Source organism: Cyprinus carpio, chromosome B6 (genome assembly GCF_018340385.1).
Source record: "Cyprinus carpio isolate SPL01 chromosome B6, ASM1834038v1, whole genome shotgun sequence".
In the NCBI taxonomy this organism is placed as follows: Eukaryota; Metazoa; Chordata; class Actinopteri; order Cypriniformes; family Cyprinidae; genus Cyprinus; species Cyprinus carpio.
The window spans coordinates 13,925,580-13,941,231 of record NC_056602.1 but is presented as its reverse complement, the minus strand read 5'-3'; the positions used below and the strand labels follow the sequence as shown (position 1 = coordinate 13,941,231).

The 15,652-nt window shown below is 36.5% G+C and overlaps 1 protein-coding gene across 1 annotated transcript in view; it reads right to left on the bottom strand.

The window, feature by feature from the left end:
- Positions 1-15,652, bottom strand: part of LOC109092049 (transforming growth factor beta receptor type 3-like) — a 106,180-nt gene that overhangs the window by 25,927 nt on the left and 64,601 nt on the right. Inside the window, exons 4-5 of the mRNA XM_042725794.1 lie at positions 15,101-15,238; positions 2,157-2,340 (exon numbers count right to left, since the gene is read on the bottom strand). Of these exons, the coding sequence (XP_042581728.1) occupies positions 2,157-2,340; positions 15,101-15,238 (322 nt within the window). The remainder of the gene's footprint in view (positions 1-2,156; positions 2,341-15,100; positions 15,239-15,652) is intronic.

Sequence of the window (15,652 nt, the reverse complement as noted above, 5' to 3'; positions counted from 1 at the left end):
ATCGGAAGCATGTCCGCTCTCATGCCGAGCTACAAAGGGTAGAGATAGAGTAGAAGGCCAGAACTCTCCTGTAGAGGTAAACACAGCCTTTTGAGTCGCTGCCAAACCACAAACTCAAAATGTCACGGGGCCAAATGTTTTACGGGCCTGACCGAAACAGGCTCAGAGACTGGAAAGTGTACTTTGAATGATGCAGTCATTACTTCCTTCTAGTACTTGAATCTTATGTTCTTTTACGGACTGAAAAATGAGCACCAGCAGTTTAACCGGGCAACCTGACAGCAGAGAGATGCTGAAGTCAGACGTGTAGCTGGTTTGGTCTTAGAACTCAGCGGGGGAAACACGATGGAGCCCTGGGTGAAACACACAGCCGGATCTGTCCTTTTTTTCTTTCTTCAAACAAGTCCTGCGGCTCCCTGCGCTAATGGCGCGTATTTTGCAAGAATCTGTTTCTACTTTCTCTCTTTCATGCCCTCAACAAGTAAACAACAAAATCTATATGAATGTGGCAGCCATGTCTGAAGTCCAACAGACGGTTTCAAGTTAAATTCCCCCAAACCGTTTCCTTTGAGAATAAGCCAGTACCCCCCCTACAGCTCATGTCATCAGGGCAGATGGCTAAGATACTTTGCCATCTTGCAGGGCTTCCTGGTACTGCTATAAATTTGGACTTTCTGTTTTGGGCTCTATTTTCTTTTGTGCTTGTTCTATACCTCCTCTGCCAAACTTTCCCTTTGCACATTCCCTTTTTCCTCTCAGTCTGCTATTCCTCCTCATCCTTCTCTTTTTAAAAGGACTGTTGTGAAAGGTTTCAGGTTTGGCAAAGGGCCCGTACGCACAAGCTGGCAGTCAAGAGTTTTTGCCTGAAACTCTTCCCGTATGTTTACTTGGCCTTTCCATCAATTCTCCATCACTCGGTTGCTTATGAGTCTAACAGAAGAGAAGGGAGTGACACGCAAGCAAATCAACTGATACAAATGAGAGGCAGAGAGAAAATCTGCCATTTAAAAAGCCCACAGATTTTGCCATGTTGTTTTTAAATGAAACTGAATGTTGCCCAGTGGAAATCAGAATGACTTGAGGTGGCTTCTTTGGTATTTGTGTTATTACCCATGGGTTTGGTTACTAAACACAGTCAATAGGCACCATTGAGAGTGAATTAACGTGCTGGGCCATGAGCTAAAAACACAAATAATTTTCTTAATCAGTATTTGATTTGGAGTAATCAGTTTGATTGTCAAATAAAAACATCCTTAAAGCAAAATAAATGTACTAATTACTTTAGAAATGTTATTGTCTACCAAGTGGAAAACTGTCTTTGGCACAACAAACATTTATGAAAGAGCAAATAAATATTTTATATTAGTGCTGTCAATGATTAATCATGATTTTTATGATAGAGAATATTAGTTTTTTTTATTATTGTATTTTTGTGTTTGTTTTTTTTTTTTATTAAGAATATATAAATACACACACATACAGTATACATTTTGAAAATATTTAAATATATTTACATGTATATATTTATATTCATATAATTTATATTATATATAAATATTTTTAATATATAAACATACTGAAGTTACATGCATGTGTGTATTTATATATACATAAGACATATAAACAGTACACTCATATATGTTATGTAAACAAAAACGTATTTTGGATGTGATTAATCACGATTTATTGTTTGACAGCACTATTATACATATATAAAATCTTGTTTCATATTATATTATCATTATATATCAAATTCTAATAGAATAAAAATCAATTAAGTTTATTTTTACATCTTGAATTACGTTTATTTTTCTTATTTATTTTTACATCTTGAATTACGTTTTTTTTTTATATATATATATATATATTTATTTAAGTTTATTTTTCTTAATAATTTTTTTATATATAAATATAAGAAATTTGTTGTGATAAGAAAAAAAAATTCAAGATATAGTCACTGTAAAGTCTTATTATATTACTATGTTTTTTGGTTGTTGTTGTTGTTGTTTGTTTTTTTTTTTTACAAAAAAGACCAAAATACTGATTTGAACCTTTGTCATGCACTCAGAAGTATATTAATAATTATTATAAAAACGCTTTGAGCAACAGGTACCTAAAAAGGGAATTATAAAATGTGTGTGCTCATATTTACATACCCTCTCCAACCTTGATGTAGACGTCATGGGCCATCTTGAGCTCGCTAAAAGAGGTAACTGCACGATAGCGTTGATGGGCCCAAGAAAGCAGGTGCTCATTGCCATGAGGAAGATTTTCCACCTTCACCTCACACGACTCAGAGAAATTTCCTGCCTCAAAGTGCACTTCAGATCCCTCTGCAACCTAAGAATTCAACAAAATAAAGCCGTTAACACATTTTCTACAACAGCGATGATTGGTTGATTGATCAATTTTCAATAACTAAACAGCTATGTAGTAGTTCCAGCTTTAATATTTGCCAGTTCACTTTGACACAGTAGCTTCTGAATTAGTAATGGAAATGTTTAACAATTGTTTTACAAAGAAGAAATGTCAGGTTTTTGCTGCCTGAGCCACCCTAACGTACAATACAAACCCCTTTTGTTAAATTGTGGAGTGTTTTCCCCCTTGACAGTTCAAGAGACAAAGATCCCTCTGTTGATGAAGACAGGCCCATAAAACTCAAAGCTGTATTGATATGCACATCCCATTTTACAGCGAGAAGGTCTGAAGTAATAAAATTTAAGGGCAAAACTATAGATTATGAGAGGAAAGGAAAAAGAGTATCACAACAGGCCTTTCCAAAATGAAACCTTCCAAGCGATCTTTGCCAAAACACATCTTTAACACTCTGCCCTGATGGTTTTTTGAAGCCGTCTTTGAATGTGTGCTTTATATTTTCACACATGGTCCTCTTACACAATAAGGTGTCTGCTTTCCACTGTTTATATAACACACTGCTGTGCATCAGAGGAGACGGGCAGGAGGTTCTTTGGATGGACGGCACACGGCTGAGATTAGCCTTATAGACAACATATGTACACGCTTTCACACATGCACACCATCAAAGTCAGACTTTAAGGGGATCAAATACTTCATGTCAAGCAGTATGCAGCATTTAGACTCTGCAAATGTGCACAGAATACTAGACATTTGCCAAAATATGCAGTATACACATTGATAACGCTGCACAAAACACTATCGCAAAATGCACTCATTCATTTCCATTTTCCATTTTTTTTATATTCATTCAATCCTATTCATTAGTTAAAGTATACTGGTATTACATTCCAAATATGAGCTTAATGTATAGCAGACAGTGATTGTTTACATGCAGACCTTTTGTCCATGTGAATAAATGAAATCTGACTGCAGATTGCAAACACACTGTTTATATCTACAGATGTGCATCACATGTATTACGAAAACAATTTTTGTGCATGCGAAGAGCAGCATTTAGGCTGGGAAATGCAACCAGCTGACTAAAGAAGTTAGTCACGAGAAAACCAATAGTAACTTTTCAAGAATTAGATTTTTGATACGTATAAAAACACTGCACTATGTACAGTATGTATGCAAGGTGAAAACAGTTCAATTTAAAGGTTAACATGCAGATTATTCTTCAGCATAACTAATCATTAAAAATATGCACCTTCCAAACATGCATTCATTTTAGACAGAGTTTAGTTTACTTTTTCAACTGTTTTCATTTTAGTACTTTTCGTTGTATTTGAGCTATCATTTTGATTATAAAAAGATCATTATTCTACATGTAAACATAGTTCGACAGAGAGCAAGTGAGAGCAGTGTTAGTGTAGTAGTGTACAGGAAGAATAACACAGTATGTACACTTCACAGCTGTCATAGCAGCTCATGACTGAGGAGTCCTGTCAGCATAAGCACTGCTGTGTACTTCTGCCAGCTAACCTTTCATCCAGGATACTCTAACTATGTGTTACGTGCTTGATTTCCTTCAAATGCTATGTTTAAAGAATGAGATGCAAATTATAGCAATTACAGAAAGTTTAATGTGGGCAAAAGATCAAAGTAGGGTAAGAGGTAGGTAAAAAAAAAAGGTGTGTGTTTAAGTTTTATTTAATAGTTGTGCATATGCTTTTATAATGTATGAAGCATTGTGTTGTGAGTTTCTCTGCATGTCGTCTTGCTTGACTAGGGCGTGCTTTGCTCCGAAAGTCCTCCCTTTTGGCTCCGAACGGACCTTGGGTCCACATGCTCCATTTCAGAGAGATAAACATTCACATATGTTGAAAAACTCGCCGTACAGCTCCACACAGCCAAGCACACGGTCTAGACAGCCCATACTCATTACATTTCCATGCTTGTGAGGTTTTTTTACCACTCATTTCTCTCTCTCTCTCTCTCATTCTCCCAAAGGTGTACTTTCTGCGCTCAGCCGGCCCCGTGCTGGCAAACCCAATTAAATCATTATATCACACCACAGCTTTGATGGACCCCATACGAGCTGCGCAGAGAGCCAGACAAGAATTACAGCCAGGGACTTGTGTACTGTTGTGCGGTGACAGACAGAAGAGGTGTAGTAAGGGAGAGGGAGAGATAAAGAGAGGTATATGATGTGCTGAAGGAGCTGAGATCTGTCCCGGTGCATGACCCAGTACCAGGAGGAACATCTGCTCGACCTCTGGATGGCTCCCCAGGCAAACGCCCCATCCTTGCCAGAAGTGATAAATTTCAAAAAAAAAAAAAAAAAAAAGCATGAGGCCGTTGAAGAATTTAGGACTCGGTTGAAGGTTATTTTTAGGGTTCCTCTGTACTGTAGACAGTGTGTTGAACTGTGCAGTTTTACTGTTAAAGGAATATTTAGGGTTCAATACATAAAGTTCGTTCAATAGCATTTGTGGCCTAATGTTGATTATAATAAAAACAACATAATTTCAACACATTATTTTTTATTATTAGAATTTAATTTATATATTTATTTATTTTTAATAAAACTTTTTGTTTTATTATTAGAATTTTATTTGATATATTTTTTATTATTTAATTTTTTTTAAATAATTATACATTTTAAAATTCATGTGATGGCAAAGCTGAATTTTCATGAATATTATTTTATTTCTTATGTGCTGCTTTTCTATTTGATTTGATTATTTTATTCATTTCTCTTTTTTTTTTTTTTTTTTTTTTGGAAACCCTGAATTTTTCCAGGATTTTTTGATATCAGAATTAAATATAAAATATAATTTTTTTTTTTTTTAATTATTGTTTTATATGTCTTTTATATGTCTTAAATACATGTCTTTTAATCAATTTAACACATTAATGCAATGATGAAATAGTTAATTTCTTTTAAAAAATTTCACACTAATGTCATTATGTTAACATGCATATTGTTTACATTTTGTGGCTATACTACGGAAACAGTGAATATTATATGTTTTAAATTTTGGGCACATTTACTTCAATTGAAAGTGTCTCCGATCTGTTTGCATTGTGATTTATTTATTCATTAATTTTCATAGAGGGACAATTGAAAATATAATTTATATAATTTATATATGCAATAATAAACACTAGCTACAGTACAAATGCCGTCGATTTATTTTACTTGAAAAACCTAAAAGAGGAGAGGAGAGGAGAGGAGAGGAGAGGAGAGGAGAGGAGAGGAGAGGAGAGGAGAGGAGAGGAGAGGGGTTTCTTCTGGCAAGCCCAACTGAACACAGAGGAGTTTATCGATTTAATTGCAGGAATAGGGCTGTAATTAGTCTCAAGGAATTAGAAGGGATAACCTAAAACTAAATTAGCTCCAAGCTTTGGGAAGAGTTTCAAACCTCAAGAATTCCAAAAGGGAAAATGAAAGCAATAAACCCACTCTGGAGTTCAGCCAGATCCCCGACCCCCAACCCCAAACCATCTTCATCCCTTCCAAACCCATCAAACTCAATGACAGCATACAGATGGACACATGTTTTTAAACGATTATTGCATATAATACAACATGTGTCTAACTTTTAGTATGGAAATCAAAAGTACAAGTTATATGATTGCCTTCAAAGCTTTAATTTGAGAGATGATTAGTTTAAATACTGCACCTGAGAAGGCCCCCAAAAATAAAATATCTGAAATAATAATAACTTCAGAGTGAGAGGTAAGTAAAAACACAGATAACTTCTAGTTTATTTACATAGACTTTTGTAAACAAAAATAAAACAGAAAGCAATTAAAAGGCAGGTTTATTTTCAAAAGTGTGTCTCATGAGTGATGTGGTAAGTGTCAGTAAAGTAAGGTTAGTGTGTGCTGAAAGCTGCAGCTCACCTTTATTGAGCATAATTAGTGGTGTGTGTTAACAGCAGAAACTCTCCGCGGGAGGCAGTTACCTCAGGCTGTAAACCCTCATCCCAATCCCAAAAGTCAGTTCTTATTTCTGTATATTTATGAAACAGAATCCAAGGTAAATAAGAAAAAAACTGAATTCAGACTATTAGATTATGGTTATGTTTGTTATTCCAACAAGCCTTTTTCATCAGAGCATCTCAAAGGTAACTTCTGCTTTTAATTTAAATAATACAATTATTAAATAACATGTTCTTTTATATAAAATATAATAAAAACATTTTCATTTATAAACAGAGCATACAAAATATATTAATTTAAATATTTTGAAAATTAATACATTAAATGTTCTCAGGAGTGATTATGCAGAAAGCCCTTAAATGGAGATGGTTTGGGTGTATACAAATTTAGAAATTAAAATTAAAATCAAAAACATCTAAATTTAAGGGTAAGAACAAATGTATGCATTTATGTGCCTGTTTAAAAGACATTTTAGCATGTAGGCCATTAGTAGTGAATATGACCCATTGAGTGACGCTGCTCAGCTTTGCACTGTATCTTTCCAATAAAGATACAAAAAGACTAAAAAGATTCTGTCCACTGAACAGTGTCTGTATTGGAGCAGAGTCTGATTTGAGAAGAATGACGTTTTCCTCAGTGTCTTGAGTGTCGTTGCTTCTCAGTCCTGCTCTTCTCACTCTGACAAGCCTTGCATAAATCTTCCTGTTTATGCCTTATCTGTCGGTAAACAGGTCCAGACTGGAGCTTAGCCCTGGGTTAGCTCAGCGATATGAGCTAATGTCCATGCTCTGCTCTCAGGAGTCTGACTCTGTCTGAGGCTCACGGGAACTCTGAAAGAACCTGTCGGATTCAGAAATGTCCTACAGAGCTGCTGAGTCTTACACAGCCCAACTAAATATCACATCATTCAGCCAAACCAAAATGTTTTATCTACTTCTGCTGCGAAAGCAAGAACAGCCTGACATCTGGCATTTGCTGATCCAAAGGTTTGAAAAATTGGGTTATGAAATTTTACACCTCACTGCTGCCATGGTTTTTACACTGGTTTTGTAACGCTACCTACTGTACATTTAAGGCAACATTTGCACAGTTTCCATCACACCTGTGTCCTCAGAATGTCTTAGATTAACATCTGTCCTCCACCTAGTACCCTGCATGCTTCCTAAAAGCATATTTCACTGGATTTCCTGGACTTTCTGTCTATCAACATCTACATATTACAACCATATGTTGAGAATAAGAAAAGATGGGGGGCCAAATGGTTTATATCAATTATAAGCGCACACTAATCTCACTAGGAAACGCCCTCTTCTTGAGAAAGCACTAATGACTGTAGTAGTTGATGAAGTGTTTGAAACAGACGTGAGAGTAAAGAGATGCGACGTGAGCTTCAGGGGGGGAAAAAACGTGCCATGACGTGCTGAAGAGATGGAAGACGGTAAATAAATTTGTTGGTGATTTGTTCCGTTCACTCCAGAAAGCTAATCAAGTTCATGGCAAAATTCCACGGTCGTGTTTCTGTGAACTGGAGAGAGAGACTGCCGTGGAACAAACAACACCATCTGTCTGCAAGCGCCACAGAAGAGCGTTCTTGCAGATCAACCTCCATCGCAAAACCAATATTGGTCCCGTAATGGTTTCAATTAAAAATCAGAGGGAGAGCGAGACTGTTTTTGCAAAACTCCCAAGGCAATGAAAATCAGGAAAACAGCCACTTGGCAAATACAGAAAGAGCAACAAATTTACAACAGCCAAACTTTTTAAAATGTTGCGCCATCATTTCATAAACATCTGCCAGATTGAACACAGTCCCCAATTTAACAAGACCCTGCTGAAGATCACAGTTTAGACCAGAAAGAATTTCCAGGCTGATTAGTGCTGGTTTGACGCTGGTCTAGTCTGTGGATCATAGTAGCCTTCTTGTTTACCATGGTAAGACTGCATCATCCATCCGTATGCTAGTTTAGAACTAACTCTGTACCTTGTTTACACCATTTGTTAAGGCAGAACATAGCTATTAGGTTGCAAGCTCTCCGATGCTTGGCCGTGAAGTTGCTTGACCAAAAAAGCTATAATAGTTTTAAAGATACCAATATCTCATGCTGATCACCAGCAATGAAAGTACAACATATGCCAACTGTTCTGGTCTCCTTCAGACAAGAACAATATTTGTTTCAAGATGATTTTGATATACAATCATCTACCCATGTCCCCCTTCAGGCTCGTTCACGACTGGCGGTAAATTGGCAATGGCGTCACAGGGATTGTGTTTTACAATGAGATGTTTGGATTTCAGGGCTTTTGTTTTAGGGCCGGGTGATGTATACAAAGCAGCCAAAACCAGCTTTCTTCTCAGACTCCAGGACTCTCATTGCCTCTTTGGACCTCCAAGTGCTGGAACCAGAAAACAAGGGTTGGCAGGGCTTATCCACAGACAACCAGCCTTATAAAGCCATTATTCAACTGTAAAAATGTGTGGCCAACTTTGAGGGCCAGAGACGTGGAAAAACCTGGTTGCAGGGTCAATGAAAAATCAACAGAAGAAAAAATATTTTCAAAATATAGTTCTTAGAAAACGTACCCTTTGTATTCATGTGGGTTTTGATAAAATTTTCTACTATTTTCATCAAAAGTTTAAATGTCATGTAGTGTAACCATCAAGTGCAATAATATATTTTCTTTTCATTTCACATCTATGTTTTTTTAGTTTTTTAATATATTTTTCACAATGACAAACTTGAGTTATTCACTTTCTTTCTTTGAATGAGCTTGTTTTTCCATTATGATATTAAGACAGTGTAACATGCAACATGCATGAGTTCACTGAATTTAAAATTTAGAAATTTAAAACAGGTTTACTGATGTCATTGTATGATTTTTTTTTTTTAGATTCAAACAGAAAATGAGCTCATGTCATTGACCCTGAAGTAGCTGAGCTGAATGAGTTGGGTTGATTTGTGCCTAGACATGAGCAGATGTAAACCCTCTTCTTCTTCTCCAGCCATGTTTGTAAGTTTCAAACAAAATCACACAAGACTTGGCTCAAATGCTACACACTCTTGAGCCATCTGCTGCAGCTATGTGCTGGAACTGAGTTCACTTCACAGAGCGTCGAGCCGGAAATAGTTCCGGGCGTGGAACAGGGTGTGTGTGTGTGTGTGTGTGTGTGTGTGTGTGTGTGTGTGTGTGTGTGTGTGTGTGTGTGTGTGTGTGTGTGTGTGTGTGTGTGTGTGTGTGTGTGTGTGTGTGTGTGTGTGTGTGAGCTGCTCTACGAAAAGGATGAATTCTGTCAGTGTGTCAGGATGCCTGGTAAAGAGGTTCTTCTTGTAAAAGTGTGAGCTCATTGCCCTGGCTGATCTCACACTAACTGTGAGGGCTGTGTGTGCATGTGTGTATTCAGATGATGTCATCATGAGACTTGGGCTAATAAAATCAAAGCCAAGAGCAAAAGGAAGACGTGAAGTAAGGGCTGGAGGTACATGCTGACAGCTCAACAATGGGATCAGGTCCTTTTTCGCAGTCCTGACTCATTATTAAGATGTTCCAGGAGACACAGGGTTTGAGGAGTAAAGTTCCCATTTGCAACGAAAGGGCCAACAGATCACATCATCAGCTCACATAAGGCACCAGTAATTCTGTGCTATCAGTCAAAGCTAACGGTCAGTTTACTTTTCAATGGCCAGTGCTGATGCTAATGTACAGAGTAGTGTGTGTGAGAGACAGAGAGAGAGAGAGAGAGAGAGAGAGAGAGAGAGAGAACATCTATTAACTTGCCAAGCAGGCATAATTATTAACTGATGCTGCTAATCTTGAAATGGCCAATATATCAATACCAATATAACACACAAAGCAACATTAATAGTCTCTCACTTATTAAAGGGATAGTTCACTCAAAAAAGATTCTGGTATTAATTACGCACCCTCACATTGTTCCAAACCTGTAAGACCTTTGTTCATCTTCAGAACACTAAATTAAGATGTTTTTGATGAAATCAGAGAGCATGTGACATCAGTGGTTCAAACTTAATTTTATGAAGCTACGAGAATGCTACGAGAAAACAAAAATAACGCTGGTGGACTGAGCCGGAAGAGAAGAAATCGTTGAAATAAGTTGTTATATTTAATTTCTTTGCACACAAAAAGTTTTCTTATAGCTTCATAAAATTACGTTTGAACCACTGATGTCACGGTCTCGGACTTCATCAAAAATATCTTAATTTGTGTTCTGAAGATTAACAAAGGTCTTTCGGGTTTGGCGATGTCGCTGATGTCACATGGACTATTTTCACAACGTCCTCCTTACTATGTTTCTGTGCCTTGAACGTGGTAGTTGCATTTCTGTCTTTGTAGGGTCAGAAAGCTCTCGGATTTCATCAAAAATACCTTAATTTGTGTTCTGAAGATGAACAAAGGTCATATGGGATTTGAACAACATGAAGGTGAGTAATTAATGACAGAATTTTCTGTTTTGGGTAAACTCTTTAATGTTTACAGTTAACAATATTTTTATGTTAGCATGTTGCTAAATTTGTATGCCATTTTTAGGCAGAGGCTGTTTTTGCTACGTACAAATAGCAATGAATGCTATTTACAATACTGTTGCTTGGCAAAATGTGCATTATTTATGCCCACTACTGTAGGAACCAGCTGGGCTTCTGCTTGTTTTTAATGGCAAAATATTTACAAACAGAAGGAAAAAAAACACAAAAAAGAATATCTTAAACATGTAACATGTCGATTCTATGTGGTATGTAAGACTTTCTTGCTTTCTCTCTCTTTGTGTGTGTTGGAGAGAAACACAGAGCACTACACACTGAAATATTCCGTCCAAGAAATATTCTGTGCATCCTTTGATAACATTCGTATTTGTGCGCTCACTATAAACACTATAAAGTGTAGGCGAGTTAAAATATTTCTGAGCTAAACTTATTCTTAGCCTCAATTAATGGCAAGTGAAATCTAACAGTTTATTAGCCAATGGCTAACGAGAGTGATTTAATCACCATGTAGAGGGTTGACATTTATAATCGACATATCCTTTGTATTATATTTTGGGATTCCCTTATCCACAAATGAAACATGTGAAACTGATCTAGACAGTATCAAAGAAGGCAGACATATCTGTAACATTTCAGTCACTCAGCTTGCATTTAACAAGTCAATCATATTTTTTATGAGCACTTTGAGGATGAGTTTTGGTCAAACCACAGCTACCTGCTGAAGTATCTGTTGCAAAAACACAATCTTCATCATTTCTCATAAGTTGCCCTGAAGCATAAATATGCCAAAAGCATAAATATGATCTTTAATAGCATTGCATACAAAACTAGACATTTACAAGAGCGTTGCCTTGCTAATAAATGTCAAAGGATGACCTCAGCATGTTCTCCTCTTAAATATATTTTGCCCGTAGTCGTCTGCCTGAAATTATATGAAGCCGACATAAGAATACATCCTGTCTCTACAGGAAATAACTAAATTTGCGGTCTAGCACAATATTACATTTTTCTCATCCATAATCTCAGCAGTATCTGAAACCCGAGTATTGGTTACAAACCAAAAAAACATGGTTTACTATGATTTGGTTTCATTCTGTGCTCTGTTTTTGCCATGCAACAAGACTGAAATATGTTGACGGGCAGTTTTATAGAATAAATAGTCCTTTCCCACACCCAGGTGATGAATGACAAGCGATTTGAATTTTGGAGGAAAGATTGAATCTAACATGGTCAAAGTGGACTGACTCACACAAAGAGAATTTAGGGTGTAGTACAGTTGAACAATTCTCTGTGGCCACTAAAGGGGTTATGAAGACATTCATAATTTTTTCAGTATGCATGTTTAAGAAAGTTCCTTACATAGACAAAGAAAGCATGCATTTGATTTGAGTCTGCAGAGTCACATTACATCCATATTCACAACATAAGCAGGAGAGCAGAACTTGTCCACATGGATGGAAATAATAGTGGCTCTCGGGCACTACATTCCTGTGGAATGCTACGGTTTTAAAACACATTTGAAAATGATTATTGCATAGAACCGCTAGCTACATAAAAGTATTTACAGTGTATACAAGGCAGGAAGAGTGTGACAGTTAAATCAGTGAGGCCTCTTGCTCTCACTGCATTGTGATTTTCTCATGTGATAGGGACAGGGTGGGAAATTTACACCCATTACCAGCCAAATGTTAGTGTTTTGGTGCATAATTTGTTTAACAGGCTCGGTTGCGGCCAACTTGTCTCGGATTGGCCTTTACAAAAAGTTCTCATTTAGTAACAATGATGTGCAACGTTTGCAGTAGGAGCAGTGTTGTTATTGTTAACTACAACTAAATCTATAACAAACTGTTTTCATTAATTAAAATAAAGGTGGAAAAGTATACAAATATTAGATTAAAAAAAAATTATGCAAAAAAGTTAAATGGAAATTAGATCTACAAAGATATAATGCTTTTTCTCCAATTTCACCGCAATGTTATTCAGTATTGCAACAAAAATCTAATAAAATTTTGTATTTGGCTCATTTGGCTGGTGGGTAAATAGCGATGCTTATGATCAGAGATCCTGAGCAGCCCACTTTCATTTTCTCATTAAGCCCAGTGCTCTCCTGACTAAATATGGTCGGCTGTTCAGGGGGTGGCTCTCTTTACTTAAACCCCCTTCCAGCTCTCCTCTGAGCTCCCTCAGTGCAGTGAGGAACGCCCTGAATCTTGTCATCTTGTTATTTTAGGGTAAAGAGGAGTGAAGTAACTCTGCGCTGTTTCACAGGATCGCTGGAAAACAATAATGTTGTCAGGGAGAATCTTAGTCGCTGATCTCACTGGTCTATTATATATTTGTGAGTAACATCACTTCCATCAAACCGGTGTCTAAATTGTTTCCACAACTCCCTAAACTCCATGACAAACAAATAAGAGAATCTTTCTCTTTTTTTTCTTATTGTAAATGCCCTCTGCAGTGCAGTGAATACAAAGGGTGTGGATTTAAAAAAGGTAGATGCAGATTCTGATTATGTTCCAGGCATAATAGATGTTTTGAAAGCACACTTGCAGAAAAGAAAAATCTCAGGAGGCAATCTCTTAATATCTCAGTTGTTTTTTCTCGAAAACAATGGGCTCATTTATAAAACAAATGTATGAATATCTGTGTAAATCTTTTGTAAAAAAAAAAAAGAAAGAAAGAAAACTGTCTCATGCAGTGGCATAGATATAATGGATATGGATTTATGAGAAAGGATAAACCATTTAGATTTATGCCATTTTCTTCTTGTGAGTGTTAAAATGAGTGTTAATTGTGATGTAACAGAAACAGTAATAGATAAATTCTTTCATATTACAACATCTCAGTGAAATGGATTATCAAAAAAATAGGTATAGAAGAATAATGTAGAAAGAAAGAAAGAAAGAAAGAAAGAAAGAAAGAAAGAAAGAAAGATGTATGGCTAAATTTGTTCACTATTAGATTGTCAAGACGCATATAGAATATAGAATTTCTATTACATGCCAGCTTTAATATAAAAGGTGGTAATATACTGTTCTCTGATTTGGACTATTTTTAGTCCTGTAATATCAGCCAAATAATTCACCTATTTCATTTATGATCTGTTAAGGTATTTTTAAATCCCAAAATTGTCCATTTCAAGCAATTTCAAGTTTCCTGCTAATAAGATTATTTCTGGTCTACCACCAAGTTTCATTCGGATCAAGCTCAAACAGATCGACTGGAGTGTTTACATGTAGGCTTTTCAATCCGGTTATAAACAGATTATTTGTGTACATGTAAACACAGCTATTGAGGGTACACATCTATCCCCAAAACTACACTGATGGTTTTACAAACAATTTACAAAAATCTGCTCTGCTTGTGTTTCATAAATGAGGCTGTCCTGCTGCTCAGATTTTTTTGCGAAAGTAACAGCGCCGAGTCATTTCACACCTCTCCTCTAGAGTTTCAACAGAGATCTCAGGAGACTTTTACATTTCCAGAGATACAAAATTATGCAATCCAAAGTCAGAAATCTCAACATGAATATTACTTATTTTTCTTATACTAAATAATCTAAGCCATACTATACACATTAATAACTCTTAATAAAATAAATAGCTCATTAATAACACTTTCACTTCATGTCAACAGTTGTCCCATTTTTTTCATCTTAGAATAAACATTTGATCCAAAGTTTATGCATAGCTGAGAACTAAACTACTAAGAATTAAACTACGAAAGAGCTCCTACTGAGCGATAAGTGTTTCTGTGGTGAAAGCGATGGGTAAAGCAGTGGGGAACAGAGTGAAGCCACAACTAGAGTACAAACCTCGGCACCGTCTCGCCACCAAACATCCGTCAGGCAGCGTGGTGAACATCCACAGACTACAGCAGTCAATATAAACCTGTGAGCCTGTGCCAGATGCAATTACACAAGCCTCTGTCTAAAGGATGGTTGTGTTGGCATGGGGTGTGTTTACGTGTGTATGGATGTGTGTGTGTGTGTGTGAGCATGTTTGTATTTCCTCTGGGTACACACACCTGAATGCATCTTTGAGCAAGTAAGACCTCTACTGACAGGAGAGTAGAGAAGTTTGTTTGAGGAAGGTAAGACGAGCCAAAGAGAGTGTAAATGAATTGTGTGTTTAAAGATATGCTTGTTAATTTGGAATGAATGAGAATCTGAATATTCATTACAGGGAAAATGTGGATGGAGTTGGCTCAGAAGCGGTGCTGGGGAGGATGGGGAGACAGACAGGGATGTGATAGAGAGATGGTTTGAGAGTCATAAAGCAACTCGGACTCACATGGAAGATGCGTTTGACTCCTGAGGCCAGTTTCTCTGTCCGAAGCATCCAGAAGACAGGCTGAGGGGAGTTCAGGACGAAGACCAGCGGTTTCTGGTGCACAGTCAGGGACTGGATGGGCCGCAGATGTAACGCCACCTGAACACAGCAAGGAAAGGGGTCAAATGAGAACGGCTAAGAGAGAAGTGAAGTGAGTGCTGAGGACAATGAGGACATTCACGAAAGACAGATAGGACACATGGGGCTCTGGACTGTATAAAGACCTCAGAGCTTCAGCTGCTAGAAAGACTTTTTGTTTAGCATTTTAAATTACAAAATTCTTGGTTTTGAGAAGAAAAGACCAAATTTGTTTTAGGGAATTCATTGACACATTACAGTAGACTTATATTCAACTATGAAAACATTTAGAAGTTTAGTATATTACAAAAGTGTATATATATATATATATATGTATGTATATAAATATATATATATATATATTTATATTTATATATGTATGTATTTATATGTTTAGTATATTTATATATTTATATATATATATATATGTATGTA